This window comes from Mobula birostris, chromosome 3 (genome assembly GCF_030028105.1).
Source record: "Mobula birostris isolate sMobBir1 chromosome 3, sMobBir1.hap1, whole genome shotgun sequence".
NCBI lineage: Eukaryota > Metazoa > Chordata > Chondrichthyes > Myliobatiformes > Myliobatidae > Mobula > Mobula birostris.
In genome coordinates this window covers 170878594-170894119 of record NC_092372.1, presented here as the reverse complement: position 1 = coordinate 170894119, position 15526 = coordinate 170878594, and the positions used below count along the sequence as shown (strand labels likewise).

At 42.0% G+C, this 15526-nt stretch overlaps 1 protein-coding gene across 1 annotated transcript in view; it reads right to left on the bottom strand.

Moving 5' to 3' along the window:
• kat2b (K(lysine) acetyltransferase 2B) overlaps positions 1–9519 on the bottom strand; it is a 115077-nt gene extending 105558 nt beyond the window's left edge. The window contains exon 1 of the mRNA XM_072253676.1: positions 9407–9519. Within this exon, the coding sequence (XP_072109777.1) occupies positions 9407–9478 (72 nt within the window). The 5' untranslated portion in view covers positions 9479–9519. The remainder of the gene's footprint in view (positions 1–9406) is intronic.
• Between the last annotated feature and the right edge of the window lie 6007 nt (positions 9520–15526).

The following is a 15526-nucleotide window of genomic DNA, read 5'->3' as shown; positions in this document are numbered from 1 at the left end:
GGCGTAGGAAGAGCAATCTCTGCTGGGCTTTCCTAGTTATGGGTATAAGGTGTAGAGTGATTAAGTAGAGAGAACAACTTTCATATATTTTATATATACATGTATATTTAAATTTCTGTATGCTATAAAGAAGACTGTGGGTTTTATATGCACTGTTTAGTTTTAGTTGCACTGTTCTGTCTTTGCTGACGATGTTGCATGTGTTTTTCATGATCCCCTATTTTTATAATTCATAAGTGCTATGCAAGATAGTGCAAAACACCTTCCTTTGACTAAATGCATATATTAGATCTGACACTTAGTTGAACCAGCCTGGAAATCCAAATTCCAATCATCATTAGAAAGCTTAAGAATATAGAAGAGATCTCCCACTCTTTCAGTTATACTGGTAATTACTTAGATAAATTTAATGCTAAATATGACCATTTTTAATTATTTTTAAATGGCAATGCACTCATTATAGACAACACCGTGGCAATGGATGGTGAATCCCCCATTAAAGGTATTGACATAACTGGCATAAAAAAGAATTCAAAGCAGGGGCTAAACTTCCTGATAAGAATGGAATTTCATATTTTAAAATTAATAACTTTTCCAAAAATTTGATTAGGGGTTATGACCTCTTTAGGCAATCAAATTTTATTAATGTTCTACATGTATAGACAAAAATCTACCTATTTTAGTGTAGCCCAGATTGTACAGAACCAATACAGGCTGTAGAATGTAAATGGCATCTTGCCTTACTGTTAAGAATGTTAGAATTAAGAAACATAATAAAGTCTCAGAATAGTTGTGTACAAATGCAAGCCTATACAGATGGATGATGTTCAAGAGCCTAGATTTGTCAGTAGTAATGCAAAAATGGGGATTATGAATGTCATAGAAACATAGAAAACAGGTGCAGGAGTAGGCCATTCGGCCCTTTGAGCCTGCACCACCATTCAGTACGATCATGGCTGATCATCCAACTCAGAACCCTGTACCTGCCTTCTCTCCATACCTCCTGATCCCTTTAGCCACAAGGGCCATATCTAACTCCCTCTTAAATATAGCCAATGAACTGGCCTCAACTGTTTCCTGTGGCAGAGAATTCCACTGATTCACCACTCACTATGTGAAGAAGTTTTTCCTCATCTCGGTCCTAAAAGGCTTCCCCTTTATCCTTAAACTGTGACCCCTCGTTCTGGACTTCCCCAACATTGGGAACAATCTTCCTGCATCTAGCCTGTACAATCCCTTTAGAATTTTATACGTTTCAATAAGATCCCCCCTCAATCTTCTAAATTCCAGTGAGTATAAGCCTAGTCGATCCAGTCTTTCTTCATTTGAAAGTCCTGCCATCCCAGAAATCAATCTGGTGAACCTTCTTTGTACTCTCTCTATGGCAAGAATGTCTTTCCTCAGATTAGAGAACCAAAACTGCACACAATACTCCAGGTGTGGTCTCACCAAGGCCTTGTACAACTGCAGTAGAACCTCCCTGCTCCTGTACTCAAATCCTCTTGCTATGAATGCCAACATGCCATTCACCTTTTTCACTGCCTGCTGTACCTGCATGCCCACTTTCAATGACTAGTGTACAATGACACCCAGGTCTCGTTGCACCTCCACTTTTCCTAATCGGCCACCATTCAGATAATAATCTGTTTTCCTGTTCTTCCCACCAAAGTGGATAACCTCACATTTATCCACATTAAATTGCATCTGCCATGAATTTGCCCACTCACCTAACCTATCCAAGTCACCCTGCATCCTCTTAGCATCCTCTTCACAGCTAACACTGCCACCCAGCTTCGTGACATCCGCAAATTTGGAGATGCTGCATTTAATTCCCTCATCTAAATCATTAATATATATTGTAAACAACTGGGGTCCCAGCACTGAGCCTTGCGGTACCCCACTAGTCACTGCCTGCCATTCTGAAAAGGTCCCGTTTACTCCCACTCTTTGCTTCCTGTCTGCCAACCAATTCTCTATCTACATCAATACCATACCCCCAATACCGTGTGCTTTAAGTTTGCACACTAATCTCCTGTGTGGGACCTTGTCAAAAGCCTTTTGAAAATCCAAATACACCACATCCACTGGTTCTCTCCTATCCACTCTACTAGTTACATCCTCAAAAAATTCTGTAAGCTTCATCAGACATGATTTTTCTTTCACAAATCCATGCTGACTTTGTCCGATGATTTCACTGCTTTCCAAATGTGCTGTTATCACATCTTTGATAACTGATTCTAGCATTTTCCCCACCACTGATGTTAGGCTAACCGGTCTATAATTCCCTGGTTTCTCTCTCCCTCCTTTTTTAAAAAGTGGGGTTACATTAGCCACCCTCCAATCCTCAGGAACTAATTCAGAATCTAAAGAGTTTTGAAAAATTATCACTAATGCATCCACTATTTTTTGGGCTACTTCCTTAAGCACTCTGGTACTTCCTTAAGCACTCTGGGATGCAGACCATCTGGCCCTGGGGATTTATCTGCCTTTAATCCCTTCAATTTACCTAATACCACTTCCCTACTAACATGTATTTCCCTTAGTTCCTCCATCTCACTAGACCCTCATTTTTAGAAAAATTCTGCATCATGGACACTGATGGAACCCTAGGACAAATGCATAATGAAAAATCAAGAACACAAGAAATCCTGCAGATGCTGGAATCCAGAGCTACACAGACACAAAGTGCTGGAGGAACTCAGCAGGTCAGGCAGCATCTATGGAAATGAATAAACAGTCAACATTTTGAGCTAAACCCTTTCATCAGGACTGGAAAGGAAGGAGGGAGATTGTTAGAATAAAAAGATGGGTTGGGAAGGATGTCAAGCTAGAAGGTGATAGGTGAAGCCAGGTGGGTGGGAAAGGTATAGGGCTGGAGAAAAAGGGATCTGATAGAACATAGAAATCAGGCCCTTCAGCCCACAATGTTGTGCTGACCATGTAACCTACACTAGAATCTAAAATTACCCTAATGCATAGCCTTCTATTTTTCTAAGTTCCACGTACCTATCTAAGAGTCTCTTAAAAGACCCATTATATCTGCCTCCACCACTGTTTCCTGTAGTGAGGTGACCAGAACTGAACACAGTACTCCAAGTGGGGTCTGATAGGAGAGGAGAGTGGACCATGGAAGAAAGGGAGTAAGGACGGGCACCAGGAGGATGTGATAGGCAGGTGAGAATAAGAGGAAAGAGGCCAGAGTGGGGAATAGAAGAAGAGAGAAGGGGGAATGGACAAGGAAAAAGAATCACCAGGAGAAATCAATGTTCCTTCATGTCATCAGGTCGAAGACTATCCAGACGGAATATGAGGTAACACACATCAAAGTTGCTGGTGAACGCAGCAGGCCAGGCAGCATCTCTAGGAAGAGGTACAGTCGACGTTTCAGGCCGAGACCCTTCGTCAGGACTATGAGGTGTTGTTGTTGTTCCTCCACTGAGAGTGGCCTCATCATGGCAGAAGAGGAGGCCATGTCAGAATGAGAATGGGGATAGGAGTTAAAACGGTTGGCCACCAGGAAATTCGGCTTTTGGCAGATGGGGTGGAGGTGAAAAATAAAGGAAATACACGCCCTTGAGGCTCATACTGCAGAACAGTTTAACATTACTTATGCTGGATTTTATTCTCAGTGCAAGAGGGAGATGAATCTTATGAGCTTTTCCTCCCTCAAGTCCAGGGTTACATTCATTGGAGCTGTTGATGGTTTGCAGCCCTTTACTGAAATGTTACATCCTTCTCAGTTTTATCTCATTATCTTTTATATTGTTCAAAACGATAATGTTAATTTTTGATCTTTTTATAATTCAATGCTTAAGACGATGTTAACTAATAATAAAACTGGTCATTGTTCCAAACCTTGTCTTGATTCCCACCGTAGAAGCTCTCAACATTGGGATTTTATGCTTCACATTCTGTTCCTGGCATAAGACTGGACGAGCTATGTATATACTCCAAACAGGTAGCATGTGGTATGCTGTGTACAAAACCAAATCCCTTTAATGCTCAAGAAATCCATGCTGGTCAGGAGATAGTTCAATAGGATGAAAATAACTGCATCACTGGCACCAGCTCAGGTATTAAGACACTGGTCACAATGCAGAAGTTTGGAGACAGCATCTAGATGTGGTAAATGCAGGGCAATGGGAAGGGGAACAAATAGTTTTAATGCCAGTTCCAGTCATTGTACACTCAAAAACAGTAAATAATTTATGGATAAACCTTGAGGTCAGGACAGAATTGGCTACAACACTTCCTGTTGAATTTAGTGAACTCAAAGGACAGTACCCTTCTAGAAACATAGCAATAGATGCTAACTTGTAAGTTGTTCAATAACAACAATAGGGAGCCCTTTCTGTTGCTTAACAAGTACCCAGGGACTGAACTACTCTACTTGGGGACCATACTATTGATTGCAATTGTGCACTCCAGCGGAACTTTACTGATGGCTATCACTGCTTAATCATGAAGGATTGAACTCCAAGGATGGCACTGCCCACCACAGCATCCAACAGGGTTTACTGATGCAGAAATGAGACACTCTTTCCACTGGGTCCATGCAGAGGTATGACATTCTATTGTCAAAATCATGCTGTAGCTGTAGACCACTTCCCTCACTTTCAAGACCACCAACAATTTGTGTGAACTATGAAGTTACTGTTCATTACTGCCAACATTCACATCCAGATTGTTAATGTATATAATAAACAGCAAGACGCCTAGCAACAATCCAAATAGTACACCATTAGTTGCAGACTTCCAAATGTAAAAATCGTCCTAACCGTCAACCTCTGCTTCCTATCACCAAACTATTATTTGCTCTTGCCATTTGGATCAGTCTTCCAAATTTGACGTTGTCAATGACCTTACAGTTAGGTTACATCAACCTCATCAAAATTTTCAATCCAATTAGGCAGCATTTCTGCTTAATAAATTTATGCTATCCTTGATAAATCCATGCAATGTGTGGATTAATTCTGTCCATAAGAGTTTTCTTCAGTAATTTCCCTATTACTGTGTAAACATTCCTCCATGCGTGAATTATACGGTAACTGTCGAAGTCACTGAGAAACAACATGGAGAAAAAATTAATAATGAAGCTAGAACTGTACTCCTAAAATAAAGTATGTCAATGAAGAATTTCCACAATTTCAATGTGTGGAGCTCCTGGGCTTCCTTTATAGGCTTCAGCAGAAGACGGGACTCATCAGGCCCCAAGAAGATGATCTGAACCAGAGGATTGATTTTCTTTCTTTCAGGTGTTATAAAGTGATCATTGTAGCAGTTGTGCCATTCTTAACATAAATATTGACCTCTCTGTAGTAAGGATGCTCCACTTTATACTGGAGCATCCAAGGGGAATGGAACCAGAGAGGTCTGTCAAAAATAAACATATTTTCTTCTGTGGACCTGTACTACTTATTGCAATTGTATGCACACAAAGAAATTCACTCCTGGCTGTCACTGTTCAAAACGGATTCCTCCAACTGATTAGTGAAACTGCAGTGAGGTGCAATTCACCTGCCAGATCTGCATATCAGAATGGTAATACGGACCTGTTGTCACCTTGCAAGCTATTTTTCAAAGGTTCTGCCATACAGAAGATAAATGGTGGCAGTATGGTTTTTATTCCCAATCAGAATCAGAATCAGGTTTATTATCACCGGCATGTGTCATGAAATTTGTTAACATAGCAGCAGCAGTTCAATGCAATACATAATACAGAAGCAGAAAATAAAAATAATAAGTAAATCAAATACAGTATACGTATACTGAATAAATTAAAAATTGTGCAAAAAACAGAAATAATATATTAAAAAAGTGAGGTAGCGTTCACGAGTTCATTGTCCATTTAGGAATTGGATTGCAGAGGGGAAGAAGCTGTTCCTGAATCGCTGAGTGTGTGCCTTCAGGCTTCTGTACCTCCTACCTGATGGTAACAGTGAGAAAAGGGCATGCTCTGGGTACTGGGGGGTCCTTAATAATGAAGGCTGCCTTTCTGAGACACTGCTCCTTGAAGATGAGCTGGGTGCTTCGTAGGCTGGTACCCAAGATGGAGCCGACTAAATTTACGACCCTCTGCAGCTTCTTTCGGTCCTATGCAGTAGCTCCCCCATACCTGTCAGAATGCTCTCCACTGTACATCTATAGACGTTTTTGAGTGTATTTGTTGACATACCAAATCTCTTCAAAGTCCTAATGAAGTACAGTCACTGTCTTGCCTCCTGTATAACTACATCAATATGTTGGGACCAGGTTAGATCCTCAGAGATCTTGACACCCAGGAACTTGAAGCTGCTCACTCTCTCCACTTCTGATCCCTCTATAAGGATTGGTATGTGTTTCTTTGTCTTACCCTACCTGAAGTCCACAATCAGCTCTTTCGTCTTACTGAAACTGAGTGTAAGGTTGTTGCTGTGACACCACTCCACTAGTTGGCATATTTCACTCCTGTACTCCCTCTCGTCTCCATCTGAGACCCTACCAATAATGGTTGTATCATCAGCAAATTTATAAATTGTATTTGAGCTATGCCTAGCCACACAGTCATGGGTATAGAGAGAGTACAGCAGTGGGCTCAGCACACACCCCTGAGGTGCATCAGTGTTGATCTTCAGCGAGGAGGAGATATTATTACCAATCTGCACAGATTGTGGTCTTCCAGTTAAGAAGCTGAGGATCCAATTGCAGAGGGAGGTACTGAGGTCCAGGTTCTGTAACTTCTCAATCAGGATTGTGGGAATGATGGTGTTAAATGCTGAGCTATAGTTGATGAACAGCATCCTGTCAATAGGTGTCTGTGTTGTCCAGGTGGTCTAAGGCCATGTGAAGAGCCATTGAGATTGAATCTGCCATTAACCTATTGGGGTGATATGCAAATTGCAATGGATCCAGGTCCTTGCTGAGGCAGGAGTTCAGTCCAGTCATGACCAACCTCTCAAAGCATTTCATCACTGTCGATGTGAATGCTACCGGGTGATATTCATTGGGGTAGCACACATTATTCTTCTTAGGCACTAGTATAATTGGTGCCTTTTCGTAGCAAGTGGGAACTTTCGCCCATTGCAGTGAGAGGTTGAAAATGCCCTTGAATATTCCTGCCAGTTGGTTGGCACAGGTTTTCCGAGCCTTACCAGGTACTCCATCGGGACCTGCCACCTTGTAAGGGTTCACCCTCTTTAAAGACAGCCTAACAAGTGGCCTCTGAGACAGATCACAGGGTCATCAGGTGCAGCAGGGATCTTCAAAGCTGTATTCTCCCTTTCAAAGTGGGCATAGAAGGTGTTGAGTTCATCTGGTTGTGAAGCATTGCTGCCATTCATGGTATTGGGTTTCGCTTTGTAGGAAGTAATGTCTGCAAACCCTGCCAGAATTATCATACAACCGATGTCGCCTCCAACCTCATTCAAAATTGTCTCTTTGCCCTTAAAGTGGCCTTCCACAAATCATGCCTGGTTTTCTGGTACAGACCTGGGTCGCCAGACTTGAATGCCACTGATCTAGCCTTCAGCAGATGACGTATCTTGGTTTATACACGGCTTCTGGTTTGGGAATGTATAGTAAGACTTTGTGGGCACACACTTATCCACACAGGTTTTAATGAAGTGGGTAACAACTGCAGCATACTCATCCAGGTTCGAAGATGAATCCCTGAATACAATCCAGTCCACCGATTCAAAGCAGTCTTGTAGGCGCTCCTGTGCTTCTCTTGTCATAGTTATAGTCATAGTCATACTTTATTGATCCCGAGGAAAATTGGTTTTTGTTACAGTTGCACCACAAATAATAAATAGTAATAAAACCATAAATAGTTAAATAGTAATATGTAAATAGTGTCAGGAAATAAGTCCAGGACCAGCCTATTGGCTCAGGGTGTCTGCCCCTCCAAGGGAGGAGTTGTAAAGTTTGATGGCCACAGGCAGGAATGACTTCCCTATGACACTCTGTGTTGCATCTCAGTGGAATGAGTCTCTGGCTGAATGTACTCCTGTGCCCACCCAGTACATTATGTCGTGGATAGGAGACATTGTCCAAGATGGCATGCAACTTGGACAGCATCCTCTTTTCAGACACCACCGTCAGAGAGTCCAGTTCCATCCCCACAACATCACTGGCCTTATGAATGAGTTTGTTGATTCTGTTGGTGTCTGCTACCCTCAGCCTGCTGCCCCAGCACACAACAGCAATCATTATAGCACTGGCCGTCACAGACTCGTAGAACATCCTCAGCATCGTCCGGCAGATGTTAAAGGACCTCAGTCTCCTCAGGAAATAGAGACGGCTCTGACCCTTCTTGTCGACAGCCTCAGTGTTCTTTGACCAGTCCAGTTTATTGTCAATTTGTATCCCCAGGTATTTGTCCATACCTTCTTGGTGCTCACTGCTGGTGCTGCAGTCTTCAGTCTCTGCCTATACTCAGGGAGTAGAAGTACAGCCAGGTGATCAGACTTCCTGAAGTGAGCACGTGGAATAGCACTGTAGGCATTCTTGATGGTGGTGTAACAGTGGTCCTGTGTGTTTCCTCTGGTATTGCAAGTGATTTGTTGATGGCAATTGCTTAGTGATTGTTTCAGACTGGCCTGATTCCATATCCAATTACCACATTCAGAATATTCTATCATCTTCAGCAGTTTCGCCAGTCTCTTAATACAATCACAAGCATCATCATTTCATCTTTCTACTTTCTATTAATATTCTTTATTGAGCATCAAGTTAGTTGTTTACTTTGGCATTTGCAATGAAAATGCAGTACTGCTCCAGCTGCACAGTATTCCCCTGCAAAAACTGGTATTGCTGAATCAGTCCTGCCCCAGAGTCTTGGCCCGAAATGTCGACTGTTTTCTCTTTCCGTAAATGCTGCCTGGCCTGCTGAGTTCCTCCAGCATTTTGTGTGTGTTGCTTAGATTTCCACATCTGTAGATTTTCTCTTGTTTGTGATTGGTATTGGACTACAGTGTTTAGCCACTAACATATTGCATATTTAGTGCAGATTATGAAACACGGAGAAACATTAAGAGTACCTCGACTAACAACTGTCTACCGAAGAGGGAGAAACAAGTGTATTGCAGCTGATCCAAATGTGGCATAGTAAATTTTTTTTACAGCCCAAAGACTAGTTTCTTCCTTTATTTTGTCTGACCGAATGTACGAACGCACACACTTGTACTTCTCAGTTGTGACAAACTGACCTGGTGCTGCTTCTTTTAAAACTACATGAAGGTGCCCTTAAATATCAATGGATAGATGCAATGAATCTTTCTTGAAATTGTTTTTAGACTTCCTGTAATAAATCTAATAGCGTGTTCCGCTAATTATTTTGCACAATGCTGCATGAGATGCACTCGTCAGTTTCTTTGCTGATTGGTTAACGTAAAACTCCCGCCCCTCCCCCGTAAATTTAATTTCTTACTTGTCTCTGCGCACTATTTCTGCACTTCCTCATCTTAGTCTTCCACCTTTGCCGATCGTAGCGAGACGCCATTACATTGCAACCCGCTCATTGCTTATAGTTCCACGCGAAAGGCATGTCCGACCACGGCACCTCGTGACAGTCTCGCCAGACAAAATTAACTATTTACGCCCAATGCACGTCACCACAAGACGCTCCTGCGCTGCTCTTACCGGCGTTCACTCCACTTCCTCCCCACCCCCCAACCAAGATATGGGCCGCAAAGAATCTGTAAAAGTTGTAGCGGATGTCAACCAGAATAATTGCCTAAAAATAAAGCCCGACGTGCGTGATGAAGTAGCACTAAATCCAAATTTAATATTTTTCAATAATTGCAGATTCTGTAAATCTGAAAATAAATAAAAGTGCCGCCATCTGACCTGATATTTCTAGCATCTTACATTGTTTTTTTATTATTATGGATTCAATAATCTTCCTGCCTATGGCCATTGAAAATCCGAGATGAAGAAACCTTTGGAAGAGTGTTTTGTGTTGTTACTGTTGATGGAGCAAGATGAATGGACTGGTGTTAGAATGTCTGCGGTGCAGTTCGCTTTTAATGCTCTGTAGGTTCGGCGGCTACAACCGTTGACAATGGCTTGACGTCCCAACAATTGTCCGCCGAGGAACCCCCCCCCCCACCTCCTCCCCCACCCTCCCCCGTATGCCTCTGATTCAATAAACTGATCATAGAGACAGAACATTCGCCCCAGAATATCAGCTATCAACATAGACTCCTAAACATAACTGAAGCAAGTGAGGTCGGCCCAGACAGTAGTCGGCAAGTAGCTGAAAAAATTGTGTTACAACGCCTTTTTAAAAATTCAGGCTTCTCGCTATTTTGTCCATAAATCACTGGCCATATTTTCGGTGCCGGCTGGTGTATCCTAACAAGTTGAGTAATGCGGTGCTGTGTTTGTCCCGCTCGCAAAAAGATAGTATGCTGAGTGGGCAGTTGGTGAAATTGTGCCATCTTCTACTTGGGCTGGCGCTTGGGAGGACTTATTTCCAATCTAGTTCCGTCGATCTTGAGGCGTTTGTTGAAGCCGATTTAAAAATCCTAGATTCTTCGGAGGCTGCGGCGGTATGAACCCAATGAGAAAGGCGGATCGGTAGTTTTGTGGTGATCTAATCCTGCCCTTTACCTAGGGCTTCTGTGTCTTCTGATGCAGGAACGTGATGTAATTGATGCCAACCTGCATACTCCTCCGCTTTTGAGTGGTTATGAGCTAGAGATTTCCAAGAGCCAGAGAGGATGCTCCATATTTTTTAAGGACACTTTGAGCATGTCTTGATTCTTTCTTGGTAATATATCTAGATAACAGCTGAATAGACCGCTTGTTACTGGGTTTGGTGTCGGGCCTTGGGAGCCGATACAGTTAGTCAACTCCAAGTGGCTTGCTGACTGATAGTTACTCGGGCTTCCAAGCTGGGAGATATGCTTACAAGGGCCATGTCAGTCAATTCCATGAAGGAACATGAACATGACTAACTGTTTTTGTCTTCAGCGGTAAGATCTGAGTAACGTTCAGGATTAGTTTGGAAAGACCAAGAGGATTCAAGTAATAGTCATGTCCATAAAAAAAGTCTTAATTCTTGTCACTTCTATCACAGGAGAGAGGAAAGTAAGTATCTTGCAATGTGCTTGGGTACTGAAATATTATTTGGCATTGTGTGGAAGCTGTGAGAGCTGGGCATTAGTCTTAGTTTGTGAAGATGTGATGCAGTATTGGAATATTAGGTGCAAGTCTTTATTGATAGAGAATGTTGCTAAAGTGACACAGCCTGTAGAGAAGTCTAAGATCTGTGCTCTAAGTAAGGGATGCAACTTTGCAATGTGTTTGCAGAACAGGAGCAGAACTAGGTCATTTGGTCCATCGAGTCTGTTTTGAAATTCCATCATGATTATTATCTCTCTACCCCATTGTACTGCCTTCTTCCTGTAATCTATCAGGAACTTATTAATCTCTAATCAGGAACCTATTAACCTCTGCTTTAAATATGCTCAATTACTTCACAGTCATCCGTGACAATGAATTCCACAGATTCACCATTCTGGCTATGAAGTTCCTCCTCATGTCTGTTCCAAAGGAACGTCCTTCTATTCTGAGGCCTAGCCCTCTACTCTTCCACAATGAAAACATCATCCCCACATACACTCTGTCTAAGCATTTCAATATTCAACAAGATCCCCCCTCATTTTTCTAAACTCCAGAGTACAGGCCCAGAGCCATCAAATGCTCTTCATGCATTAACCCTTCATTCCCAGAATCATGCTTATGGACCTCTTCTGGACCCTGATGCCAGCACTTTTTTTTCCACTAAATGGACTGAATCTCTGTGTTGACCTAGTTGTCCTTTTGCACTGCTGCATAATATGCCAGCAAGACTGCTGGTTCCAAGGGGAAGAAAATGCTCCTTTTCTACTTCATTGACCAGAATCTCTCAAGCCATCAAGGAAGATTAAGATGCTTTTGACCCTGCTCTATCACCTCTTGAAGCAACTTGAAAAGTGCAAATACCACTAAATAACTTCCATCACTAGCTGCAAGCACATAGCACCTTCCCTCTAATAAGAGCTAAAATGGTTCTAATTATAGCTAACTAGTGTGAAATTACTCAAACTAGTGATGTAATTTGGATCCTGTGGTTACTTGGCTAAGATCTTCAAAAAAATGTGGTTAGAACTAGTCAATTAAAGAGGTTAAAGTATTAATTTTGTGTTTTATGCTCTAAATCAAAAAGATGTTAGCAAATTATGTGTCGTTGTAAGCCAGCTTTTCAGTACTATCAAATTTAATTCTAAAATTTAAAAAAAAAGTTTATTCTGGGTGTCAAACTGGAAACATGTTTTTCTCTCATATTTCTTTATTTATATGTCTTCAGTAACTTAAAAATGCTAAATCTCTTTCCAGAAATCTTTCAAGCAATAAATTCAAATTTAAAGTAATCTCTATCTTAAAAAAAATACATCCATGCTTTGTTCTTTGACCAGCTGCCTTAAGTCAATATGCCTTAACTGATCAGGCTGCTGGTAGAGCATTCCTCTCTAATTTATTAAAATCACTCATAACTTAGAGGATGCTATAAAATCTCCTTTGCTCTAGGGAGAACACTCAGTTTCTCCAAATAACTGATAGCCTCTGAGGGTTTCCATTAGCACTCTTTCACAAAATGTTCCCTTTTGGAGCCTCTAATCAATCCACACTTCTGAGTCACTTAATGACTTCTGCTCCAAGTCGTTGTCCATGTTTCCCACATAACCACCTTCATCTGGGCTATCCAGAGGAGTCCTAACCTATTGGTCGTTCACATATTTGGGTCTGATGACAATGCCTGAGTGGCAATTAAGATATGTGTGGCATTGTACAGAGGCTTTACCCTGAAATACCCTGATTTTTTAAAAAAAATCACATTTCTCAAACAGTAGTAGGGAGGTCTTTGCCCGAAATAACACCAAGGAATTTAAAGTTGCTGACCGACCCTCTCCACTTCTGATCCTGCATTGAGGACTGGCTCATGGACTTCTGGTTTCGTTCTGCTGAAGTCAATAGTGGTCTCACTAACATTGATTAAAAGGTTGCTGTTATGACACCATTCAGCCAGATTTTCAATCTCCCTCCTATATGTTGATTCATCACCACCTTTAATTTGATCTACGACAGTGGAGTTGTCAACAAATTTGAATGTGGCATTGGGCTGTGCTTAGTCACATCGCTATAAGTGTAAAACGAGATGAGCAAGAGCTAAGCACACAGCCTGTGGTGCACCTGTGCTGATGGAGATCATGGAGGAAATGTTGTTGCCGATCTGAACTGATTGGTGTCTGCAAGTGAGAAAATCAAGGATCCAATTGCACAAGGAGGCATTGACGCCAAGGTCTTGGAGCTTATTCATTAGTTTTTGTGGGGGTGATGGTATTGAATGCTGAGCTGTAGTCAATAAAGAGCATCCTGATGTATGCATCTTTGCTGTCCAAATGTTCCAGGGTTGAGTGAAGAGCCAATGAGATGGCATCTGCTGTGGACCCGTTGCTCTGGTAGGCAAATTGGAGCAGATCCAAGTCGCTTCTCAGGTAGGAGTTGATGTGTTTCATCAAAGCATTTCATCACTGTGGATGTAGGTGCTTCTGGATGATGGTTATTGAGAGAGGTTACTATGTTCTTCTCAGGCACCGGTGTAATTGAAGCCTGCTTGAAGCAGGTGGGTACTTCAGACTGTCAAAGTGAGGGCTTAAAGATCTTAGTGGTCATCACAGATCTTCAGTAATTGGACAGGTACCCCATCTGCGCTGGATGCTTTTTGTGGCTTCACCCTCCTGGAGGCTGCTCACACGTCAGCCTCGGAGACTGGAATCACAGGGTCATCAGGGGTTGTGGGAGTTTGTGATAGTTCCTCTATGTTTTCACTGTCAAGGCAGGCATAGAAGGCATTAAACTAATTTGGAAGTGAAGCCCTGTTGTTGTCTATGTGGCTTGCTTTATCTTTATAACAGAATATAGTATTCAAGCCCTGCTACACTGTCCAGCCTCCTTGATTCAAATTCAATCCAGAATTGCCACTTTGCTTGTGAGATGGCTTTCCAGAGATCATACCTGGACCTCTTGCAACTTTCTTGGTTGCCAGACTTGAATGCCTCTGATCTGAACCTCAGCAGATTGTGGATGTCATGGTTCACCCAGGCTTCTGATTGGTGAAAACCCTGAATGATTTTGTGGGGGAACACTCACCTACAACTGTTCTAAAGAAGTCTGTGACATTCGTTCAGATCTACAGATGTGTCTGTTATAGATATTTATTCCTTAGTAATAATGATCAGAGAGTCACAGGGAAAATCGGTATTTACTGACAAGTAACCTTTATTGTCTCAACTATAAAGCATATGGGTTCACTAACTAACTGTGTGGACAACGTCTAGTATTCCCTGATCCTTCACAAACAGTCAATGAAGAGAAAAGGTATTACCTGGGAAAGGAGTCTATGCTGGCAAGGTGAACTTTGTGGTCTCGAATGAATCTCCACATGTGCATGGGGTCCTCCACATTCATAATGGTTGGCCTCTGGAGAGTTGTCACTGTTCTGCATTCAGAGCTCCCTACTTTTAAAACACTTTGTCTCAGTTCAAATGTTACATTTCCATCCCATTGGCTTGAGGTTACCTGAACTACCTAGGTTACCTTCTTATTGGCTCTGATCCAGGGCTATAATCAGCAATATTCTATGGTCTTTATCCTCAGCCTCATGCCCTTTGTTCTTTTCAACTCTGACCTGTTCAAACCAGTCAAATCGGGTGACCCAGACACCTCCTGCAAGCCTACTAGTTTAAATAATAAACAGTTACTTGTCTGAGAATAGTCTCAGGTTTAGCAGGTCATGATCAGAAAACTCCTTGTGTCCACATTCCATTGCTCTGATTGAATTATCTCAGAGCAACAAATCAGTTCACAAAATGGATGCTGCAAGGACATTCTACAAAATAGCCACCTCCATTCCTGTTCACTGATTTGTTGCTTTTTTCTGGCCAACAAGTCCTTGAACACAGCCCAGTCTACTGACTTGAAGTAATCCTGTAGCCGTCCCTCTGCCTTCTGCAACCACATTTTTGTTATCCTAATCCCTGGAGCTTTGCTCTTTAGCCTCTGCCTGTATGCAGGTAGAAGGATAGCCAAGTGATCTGATTTACCAAAATGAGGTCTGAGCACGGAATGGTAAGCATTCCTTAGTATAACAGTGGTCTAGTGTGTTTGGACCTCTGGTGTTACAGGTTATATGTTGATGGTAATTGAGCAGAGTTTTCTTTAAGCAAGCCCAGTTGAAATCCCCGACTATGACTTAAGACCTGTCTAGGTGAACTCTTTCTTGTTTGGAGACGGTATCATGCAGTATCTCAAGGGCTTGATTATAGTCAGCCATTGGTGATGCATAAACTGTGGTCACAACTAAGGAGAACTCCCTAGAAAGGATGGTATTTGATCATTGTTCAAGGTCAGGAGAACATGAGTTCGACAAAACCACCTCACACTTGTTGGCATGAAATTCCATCTGACAATTTTCAGCCCATTTTTCCCATCAGGTCCAGAT